Consider the following 9,267-nt stretch of genomic DNA (forward strand, 5'->3'; position numbering starts at 1 on the left):
GCACGGCACGGCACGGCCGCCCCGCGCCCCGAGGGAACGGCCGCCCCCGCGCTGACAGCGGCCGCCTCCCGCCCTCTCTTTCCCCTCGGCCATGAGGTGAAAACGCCGTGAAACCCCCCCTCAGGGCGACGGGAAGGCCTCGCGAGGCCGCTCCCCACCCCCCCCTCTCAGAGCCGCGAGGCGAAGAACGGACGAGAAGAAAGCACCGCGCAGCCGCCGCCGCCCCCCGCTCACCTCACGCGCCGCCGGCGGCCGCTGCTCCCGGGGCGGTGAACCCGCGAGCCGGCCGCACCCCACCGCGCGCATGCGCCCCGCGCACGCGCAACGTTCCGCCGGCGGGTCCGCAAGGGGGCGCTCGATGGGGGCGGGGGGGACGCTCTGAGCGACGTCGTCTCGACGGCTCCGCCTCTGAGCGCTGGCGGGCGCAGGGGAGAGGGCGGGCGTTCGCCCTAAATCTCAGTAATATCGCCGTGTAGGCTTCGCTTTGTGTTTTTATTACATTGCCCCTTGTGACCAGGGGAGAGCTACGGGCTGCTCGGGGCTCGGTCTGCTCTTGCGGAGCTCTGGTCAAAGCCCCTCGGCAGCGCCGCGCTGTTGGCTGCTTCCATCTCTTCATCCTCCTCCTCCGACCAGCTCAGGCTGTCATCCGAGTCGTCCTCGGGCTCCTCCGCGCTGGCGGCCGCCTGCTCCGGCTCGCCTTGGGAGCAGGCCTTGCTCTGGGGATGCTCCAGCCTGGCCCAGGCCCCGGGGCTGGCCTTGCAGAGCGTGATCTCCACCTTGGTGGGGACCATGCACACAAAGCTCTTCTCTGTTTCGATGACCTGGAGAGAGGGCAGAGTGCGGGGAGATGAGCTGGAGGGGGCTGGCAGCACGCACCCGTCCTTCCCTTCATCGCGTGAGCCCGGCCAAGCTGAGGGGGCAGAGCAGGAGGAGGAAAGCCGCTGTCTGGCTGAGCCTCACTGTGCCACACCTCAGCAGTGCGGCGGTGCGGGTGCCCGGCTCCCTGACAGCCCTCTCCTTACAGTCAGATGCAGGCAGCTCTGCAGCCAGCAGCACGACCCACTGCAGAGGGGACACGGGCAGTGTGCACCAGCAATAAAAGCAAGAAGGATACACGCAGACCGCTAAACCTCGCTGCTACTCTGCAGCCAGCAAGCGGCTGAGAAATTGGAGAGTGAGTCTTGCCCTTTGCGTGGCTTCAGAAAACACTGGGACTGAGCCAGATTCGAGGAGAACCAAATCCAGAATGCCTGCAGAGCCAGCAGCAACACCCAGCTCTGCTCTCAGTCAAGGATCGGTTGGTGCAGACACCAGCAAAGCCCTGCTCACAACCCCCTGGCACAGCTGGCTACAGATGTGAAAACTTGGGTGTTCTGGCTCCTAGGCAGTTCCAGCAATGAGCCAACACTGGGGGAGTGTTTAAAAGAGCAGCCACAGCGCTGCAGGTAGTGCAGAGCAGCCAGGCACAGCCCTGTCACAGTCCTGACACGGCTCATGGGGATTGCTACCCTTACAGGATCAATAGAGAAAAGCATAATTTCCCCATCAGCCTTTGCTGCTGTAGAAAACTGGAGCTCTGGAGATAAACGAATCCTCTCTGCTGCAACAGCAGCGATGGATCTGTGTTCTCTGCAGGGCTTCAGGAGCTGGCAGCGAATAACACCAAGGGAGGGACTGTGAAATGGCTGTTTGTTCCACAGATACGCCAGCTTGTGCTCTGCAAACAGCAGAGTCCCACGGGTCGCAGCGTTTCTGCATGATAATGCAATTAAAGTCTTCCTCACGCTGCATGCACAGGAAGGACTGCGAAGAGATTGTAGCAGCAACCATTTTGCCTCTTTTTCAAAAGTCTGAGATGGCACAGGGAATAATTTTCTTTACTGAGAGCCTGTGTTTGGGGCTGCAAATCTTCTCCAGCGGCACAGACTGCAGACTTCTGAACAGGGAAATCAAAGTAAACAGGATCTTACCCCCCAGAGATCAAGTTCTGCCTGGAAAATCTTATTCCCTTCGAAGATGACGTGAACTTCGAGCTGAAAGATCAACAAAAAATTATCTTAGTGAGCAGCATAGCACTTCCAGAGCTGTTCCCTGGACAGTGCAGCTGCCTTCCAGCACCGTAATGCCTCCCACATCCCAGCTGCAGTCTAACAGTCTGCTGATCCCTTCAGCAGCTGACTTTCACCCCCATCCCTATGGCATGGGTCCACCTCTGCTACCAACCGAAGGATTGGAGGCCTGCAAAGCCCCACACTGAGGCTGAAAGCCACCGAGACAGCGTGGCTGGGCAGCTGCAGCCACCAAGCCGCTGGGGGCCGCGTGTTGGGAGTGCCAACCTCAGCTGTCAACCAAAGAGGGGTTGAAGAGCGCCAGCAACCCACCCAGCTCATGGCTCTTGGTTCATCAACGTGGGTTCCGTGGAAGCCAGGGCACGCTGTGTGCCCCGGCCATCTCTGCCAGCCCCACTCACCACGGTGCGGTTGGCCTTCACGCTGCTGAGGGTGGGCAGAGGGTTCTTGCCGTAGATTGTCACCACCACTTGGCTGCTGGTTTGGTGCCAGTCCTGTCTGCACGACACCGCCTTCTTGTCCTGCCAGGGAGAGAAACTCACTGTGGCACAGAGACAGCAGAGGGGACGTCTGTGCTGAAGGATGCTCTTTCAGTGACTGTTTTTTGCAGAGTGCTGGCTGAGGATGGTGTCAGAGCAAGAGCAAACCATGCATCTCGTGAATGTTTTTGAGGGGAGGTGGTTCATGTGAGGGTGGGCAGCCCCTGCCAGACTGCCCCATGAGCACGGAGCATCTGTGCTGTGCTTGGGGTTGCTCCAGAAGTGTAAAGACCAGAGACATCCCCTTGCTCTAGAGTGATTCTGCGGTGCCCAGACTCTCATCAGGAGCAGGCACCGTGCACAGCCAGGAAACTTGGTGACAGGGGGCCCATCCACTGGACATGGATACTGCAAACATGCTATGTTTGTGGCCCAACTGGTCACCTATCTCCCACAGGAGCTTTGGCCCCACCAGGCACTTCTGAGCATCACCTGGAGGCAGACCCTGCTGCAGCCATCACCACGGCAGCCAAAGTAACAGCGGGGAGGAATCCCAGCCCCTAACTCAGGTGAAAATTCGCCAAAACATTCACACTACAGCATCACAATTAATTCCCTGTGCGGGGACAACAGATGACTCCCTGTTAAAGCAGCCTCCCTTGCATCCCCAGCATGTTTTCTGCCCAGGACAAAGAACATCCTGCACTCTGAGAGAGGGGCTCGGAGGAACATGGTGCACTTTCAGAGATATCCTGAGCTGTTTTGTTGCAATTTTCCCAGCTCCAGCCTGTTGCCAGCCAAGAAAAGCTCTCACACACACACAGCGTTGTGAATTGGCACCTTCCCCACATCACCCTGCCACAACACCCGCTCGCTGCGTGGATGAGGTCCCTCCAGTGGGGCAGCTGCAGAGAGAAAGCTTCACAAAAAACAACTGCAGCCGTTTGCAGACATCCGCCAAAACTTTTGGGGGATTTCTGCAGGGCTTTTCCCGTGCTCAGCTGCCTGTTCCTGTGCGGCAGCACTGTAGGCTGCACCGAAGCAAGGGCAGAGGCAGCCCTCCTCCAGCTTCCTATCGCACGCGTGCCGCGGGCGTGAGAGCTGTCAGGTTGCGTGAATGAAGAGGCAGTGTTTTAAACAACAGATGGGTGAAGATTAGGCATTCGAGCCCTGATCCAGTCATCCGTGGGCAATTACGATAATTAAGAGAATGAGATGTTCGTGCAGAACGGGGGAAAGCTCGCACCTGGAGTGCCAATAAGGGCTCTCCCAGTGGCAGCCACCTGGCCAAGAGCTCCTCTGCTGCTTTCCCATCCCTTACCGCCTTTCCCATCCAGCAGTGCCGCCCCGTGCTGCAGCCCGGCTGCTCCAGGAAGGCGCTGAAGTCCGTCGTTCTGATCCCACAGCAGCTCCAGTACTTCATCCTGGGGGGAGCAGGGCTGGCTGAGCGGGGAGCCAGAGCCCACAGGGACAGGACCACACAGGCCACTTCCAGCCTGTGGCGGGGCGAGCTTGTCCCTCCCCATTAAGGGATGTTTTCTTACCCCTCGTGGAAGACAGGAACACCAGGGTGGAAAGTACAAACCTCTGCGTTGCTCTCCGTGCCCTGATAGGTCTGTGGGCAAAAAGCAGAGGCAGCCCTTGGCTGTGCCTCCAGCACGGCACGGCAGTACAGCTGGGCTTCTGCCCATTCCTGTAGTGGTGCCCACTGTCACCCCTTCACCAGAGTGCAGCGACTGAGAGAACCATAGCTGGGCGGCTGGCAGCCTGGCACCAGACCCTGCTCCCTGCCAGCAGCACCCAGCTTCTGCCAGGACACATCTCCCAGCACGGCACAGGGCTGGCCAGCAGCAGGGTGCTGTGGGCACTGCAGAAGCTCCCTTAGGGATGAGGGACGCTCGGCTGTCCTGTCTCTTGTTCTCCTTCCCAGAGTGTGTCAGTCCCCTGCCCTCATCCACCTCCCTCCTGTCCTTTGCTTGCTTTCCTATCTGCTCCTTTCCGAGCACGCTGGCCTTCCTCTAGCACAGGCTTTGATGCCGTCAGACCATCCTGCACAGGGCGGCTTGAGGGCAAGACAGAACGTGGGCTGTGCTTCGGGAATTAAAAGCAGGCAGCAATTATTCCATCCCCATTTTCAGAACAAAGGTCCTGGATACGTGCTGTACGCCACTGCAAGCAATTAGCAGAATTGGAACACGGGGGTAACCACTAATCCAGGAATTCAGAAGCCTCTTGGAGGAACGTGGCCTGAAGTCAGCAGGGGCAGCCACCTCCCCCCGCCCGGCACCCTGCCCTGTGCCAGGGGAAGGGAAGCAGTGCAGTGATGCCGGGTACTCACCGCCTTGCAGGCTGCGTTCTTGCAGGTGGTGCCAGCTCTCACCTGGGCAGCTGCCTCCCCTGTGAGGAGAGCATGGCTTTACTCAGGGAAACACACTGCGTGCCAAGAGCCCTCCCTGCAGCCCCTGCTCCAGGCTTGCCAGGCAAGACCCACTGATGGCCATCAGCTCATTGTTACCTGCGCAGTCGCCCTTGGGCTCCTTGTTGTTGGGAGACAGGCTCAATTTCTCCAGTGCCTGCTCAAGAGATCTGGATACTTTGATCGGCAGCAGTTGTCGTGGCTCATCAGAGCTGGAAAACAACAGCAACGAAGGATGAGTGGGTGTTCGTTTTTTGCAGTGTAAGTGTTGCTGCCTTTCCCTGGGAAGCAGGCAGGGCGAGGCACATGCACAAGCAGCGGCATGGCCAGGCAGTGCTGTCCGCTGAGCCTCCTTCACCTTGGTCTTTCCCGCTGCATCTTCTCAGCTGATTTTGGTCCTTGGACGATGATCTCTGCTGCTGGCTTGGCCTTTGGCTTGTCTGAGGTCTCCTCTTGGGAAGGCTCAGGAGGCTTCTCCTTGCTGTGAAACCCCTTTGTGCATCCCTGAGCAGCAGTGACAAGCCTGATGTCTGCTTTTCCCTTTCTAACCTGCTCCCAAATCCTATTTCTGTAACCCGGTGGCTCGGTGTCCTGCAGAGACCCTACATGAGGGCAGGGCGTCCGCACGCATTCCCAGTGACAATCCCATGTGCAGCTTCACCAGGACCACAGAGGGAAGGCCTCAGCTCTGTCACACTGCAGCTGAGGGGCAGCAGGAGCCTCCTGCTCCTCCCTGGGTCCCTTCTTGTCCCCAGCGCTGCTCAGACACCGCAGCTGTGCTGGCACGTGGGGGAAGTGCTGCATGGAGGGGGGGTCCCCTGGTGACACCCCTCTCCAGGACGCAGCACCCAGGAGCTGGCAGTAAACCCCCGGCCAGGAGCCAGCCGGTGTGAGTCACTCACCTTAATGGAGAGGAACTCGGAGAAGTCTGTCGTGCGCTTCTTGCAGCAAGACCAGCCCTAGGCACGGGCGGAAGACAGAACGGTTGGGGTGGATGATGCCACCGGGCACAAAGCCCCAACCCACGGCTGCGGTCCTGCTCACCTTCAGGGCATCGTGGAAGATGGGGACTCCCGGGTGATACAGGCAGGAATCTGAAAAGGGGAAAGCACGCAGAGCCTTCTGGGAAGGGCAGTCCTGCCCACGAGCTGCCTGTGCTGCCCGGCAGCTCCTGAGCCACCTCCTGTCCCCTAGCAGGCATGGAGCCAGCACACAGCAAGCAGCTGAGGCCACAGAGCAGGAACACATCAAGCACCCCAGCGCACCTCGATGCGAGGCAGAGGAACGTACTTACCCTCGGAGTTGTGCTCGGGATCGAACCTCTGCCCGCAGCCCTTGTTGTAGCACAGCAGCGCCATGGCTCAGGCAGGCCCGCAGCGCCCTTCACTCCAACAAAAATCCCGTCAATCTCATCCCTGCCTGCGGTTCCCCCTCTGATTCCCCGTAGTTTCCAGCACAGGCGCAGGGAGGTGGCTTTGCCTATCTTTGGAGGCAGCTGGAGGAGGTGGCTGGTAACCGGAGAGCCGGCCAAAGATGGACACGGCAGCTGACGGGGCACTGCCGTTATCTGCAGAGGCATTCGTGTCCTGCCCCCGTGCTCCAGCACACGCAGGCGCCCGGCGGAGGGGACGTGAGTTGTGGGGCTCCCCCTGGCTGGGCTGAGCTCTGCCGGTGCCCACATCCCGCCTGCATCTGGCACGGGGCATCCACGCCGCCGCGCTGCTGGTGCTCAGCTGCGTACGGTTGCAACACCTGAGGTGCTGCAGGGACGGCTCTCCGCTCATTTGTCATTCAGAGAAGCAGCTGAAGGTTTCCTGCAAAGGGAGAGACTTTCTAGGGCAAAACCTATACTGGTTTCCGCATGACCGTCTGCTGGACACAGCGCATACGGCCCTGACATCCTCAGTGCAGGGTCTTGTGCAACCCAGGGATGGAATCTGTCCCCGTCTGCTCTCTCTGCCTGCACCATCGTCACACAAGTGTGCAAAACGATACGTGGGCTCCCCATACCCGGGGCAGGTTTGCTCAGGCTCCCTGCTCCCATCCCGGGACCTGGGATTTCCTCCTATGAACAGGAAGCGCTCTTGAGATGAAAGATTGTCCTTGGTTCCTACAAACATCTGAAAGGAACGTTTATTTTTGTTGTTCCTGTTGGTAGAGACAGACGTTTCCTGGGTGCTTTGGCGCGCACAGCAGCCACCCAGCACTTCTGCTGTGGAACTGGCTCTCAGAGGAGCCCTCGGCAGTACCACGCAGCCCCAAAGCGTGCCCCATTGCAGCGCAGCGTACCCAGCCTCCGAGGCACAGGAACCTGAAGGGCGGGTTGAAAAGCCAGAGGGCTCACTTCGCTCCTGGGAATCCAGGCAGAGCCCTGTGACAGGGAACGCGCAGCCAGGGGGCTGTGTGCTGCTATAGGGTTTCAGGTCTCCTTGTCCTTTCCCTGAGCCGTCAGCGCGGCCGCAGCTGTTGCCATCGCCGTGCCAGCGAAGATTTGGAGCTCGGGTTACTTCGCGGAGGAAACGCCGAGTGATGCTGGGGCTGAGCACTGCAGAGGGTCCGGCAGGGAGCAAGCAGAGCTCCCCAGCACCAGCGGAGCAGCAGCTGGGCCGGCCCCGTACGCCTGCAGGAAGGCAGGAGCAAGCCACCGCGCTGCTCCGTCCCCACCGCGCTGCTCCGTCCCCGCTGCACAGCTGCAGGTCGCTGGAGGGAACGAGGCGGCCGGAAACCACACGTGCGCAGCGACAGCAGCAAGTTGCTGGGTCTGCAGCTCCCGGGCCAGCAAGGACGAGGTCAAAGGTTGCAGTGCGGGGACAGGCTCAAGACACCCACTGCTAAGCGAGGACGAGCCCCAGGGGCCTGTTGCAGAGCTGGTGCTTTCAGAGTGCTTTACGGATGGGGAAAGGCAGGCTGCGCAGTCTTCGTGCCTCCTCCAGCTCGGAGCTGGGGCTGCCAGCAGTCGTGGCCCCACGCTGCTGCACCCCACCCTGCTCTGGGGCAGAGCTCCAAGCACAGCACAGGTCCATGGGTACAGCGTGCAAGGAACAACCAGCATGGGATTACAAATAAAGCCCCTTTAGCTTACGTGCAATTCCTTTGATAGAGCAGAGAACAAAAAGGAGATAGAGAAATTGAGCAAATCACTTTCAAAATCCACTTTCTTTTTTTTTTTTTTTTAATTACTGAAAGGAGAACAGTTTGCCTGGGGCTGGTCTGCCTTCACGCACCGTTGCTGCCAGTGGTTTTCAAGCACACAGAAAACCAAAGGCGCTATGCCTGCTGGAGCAATGACACAGAAGGCTATAGATGGTGATTTGCATTGTTTGGCAAGCTAAAGAAAAAAAAAAAGTTTGTCACTTTCGCAACCAGTACCTTGCAATAAGTAGCACAGGGCACAGCTACAGACGGGGCGTCCAGCACAGAGCTGGGATTTCCCAGCTTGGAGTACTGAGCATGAAAGCAGATGTGGCCTCTGGAGGCAGCGATGTGTCAGAAAAGAAGAACTTCAGGGACAGATCTGTGGGCAGCCTTCATCTCTCCATCCATGAACACTGTCCTCCTGCAGCTGGGCTGTCACCCCAGCGCTCTGGTCTCCCTGGCTGAGCATGCACTACTACTGGCGTGGATTTTCTTGCTGTATTTGAGGCTGATTCTTGCTTCCAGAGATAGCTTTACCTCCTCAGAGACGAGCTGCTGCTTTACTCTAGTGCTCACTTCCACAGACAATATTCCTCACCAGAAAGCACAGTCCTTGGGAGGAACTGGTTCAGTGAGAGGGAGTGAGTGCAGCGTGCCCTAAAGATTCCGTTTTCTCACTCTCAGCTGGCACCCAGCACGAAAACCTGTGGCCAGAAGCAGCCCCAGCTGGCGGGGGTTGCAGGCCTTCCTTCAGAGGGTGCTGTTGCCTTCAAGCACTGCCACTGCAAGCATCACACAGAGCAGGGTGGCCAGGTGCAATGATGGAAGGAGGCCCCAAAGGCACAGCTCGGTGAGGGGCTGAGCTGCCCTGCTTTCTTCCTCTCCTTTCAGCCAGCTCTGGCACTCTATGGCTCTGGTACCTGAACCATGAACATGGAAAAAGAAAAGGGGCAATGGTGGCTCCTTTCAGCAGGGCCACCACCTTCCTTGGAGTTACGAAGGCAGTTCATTAGATAAAGCCACCCTTTGTGGCTTTCTATGATAAATGACAGCGTCTGGTGAGCTACCCTGCGTCAGGGAAAAGAGGAAAAAAAAAAAAGGAAATTGTTGCCTAGTTGATGTGACAAAATTACTTGGGTTCCAGCTGGATTTTCCCGATTCACTTTGA

General features: G+C 58.7%; 2 protein-coding genes across 4 annotated transcripts in view; both read right to left on the reverse strand.

Annotated features, from left to right (window-relative positions):
- Positions 1–326, reverse strand: part of LOC110403360 (rho-related GTP-binding protein RhoG-like) — an 11,332-nt gene extending 11,006 nt beyond the window's left edge. For both annotated transcript variants that reach the window (XM_021406493.1, XM_021406491.1), the window contains exon 1: positions 235–326. The gene's annotated coding sequence lies outside the window, so the exon portion shown is untranslated. The remainder of the gene's footprint in view (positions 1–234) is intronic.
- ITGB1BP2 (integrin subunit beta 1 binding protein 2) lies at positions 394–9,267 on the reverse strand. Of its 2 annotated transcripts, XM_021406598.1 has the most exons (11): positions 6,259–9,264; positions 6,009–6,058; positions 5,867–5,923; positions 5,323–5,468; positions 5,064–5,176; positions 4,887–4,945; positions 4,093–4,163; positions 3,870–3,972; positions 2,471–2,590; positions 1,971–2,033; positions 394–821 (listed from the first exon to the last, which is right to left on the reverse strand). In XM_021406598.1, the coding sequence occupies exons 1-11, from the start codon at positions 6,320–6,322 to the stop codon at positions 525–527; spliced, it is 1,143 nt and encodes a 380-aa protein (XP_021262273.1). In that variant the 5' UTR covers positions 6,323–9,264; the 3' UTR covers positions 394–524. The 2 variants fall into 2 exon arrangements, with proteins under 2 accessions (XP_021262273.1, XP_021262272.1); XM_021406597.1 differs by having other exon boundaries at positions 6,009–9,267.

Source organism: Numida meleagris, chromosome 8, assembly GCF_002078875.1.
Source record: "Numida meleagris isolate 19003 breed g44 Domestic line chromosome 8, NumMel1.0, whole genome shotgun sequence".
Lineage (NCBI taxonomy): Eukaryota > Metazoa > Chordata > Aves > Galliformes > Numididae > Numida > Numida meleagris.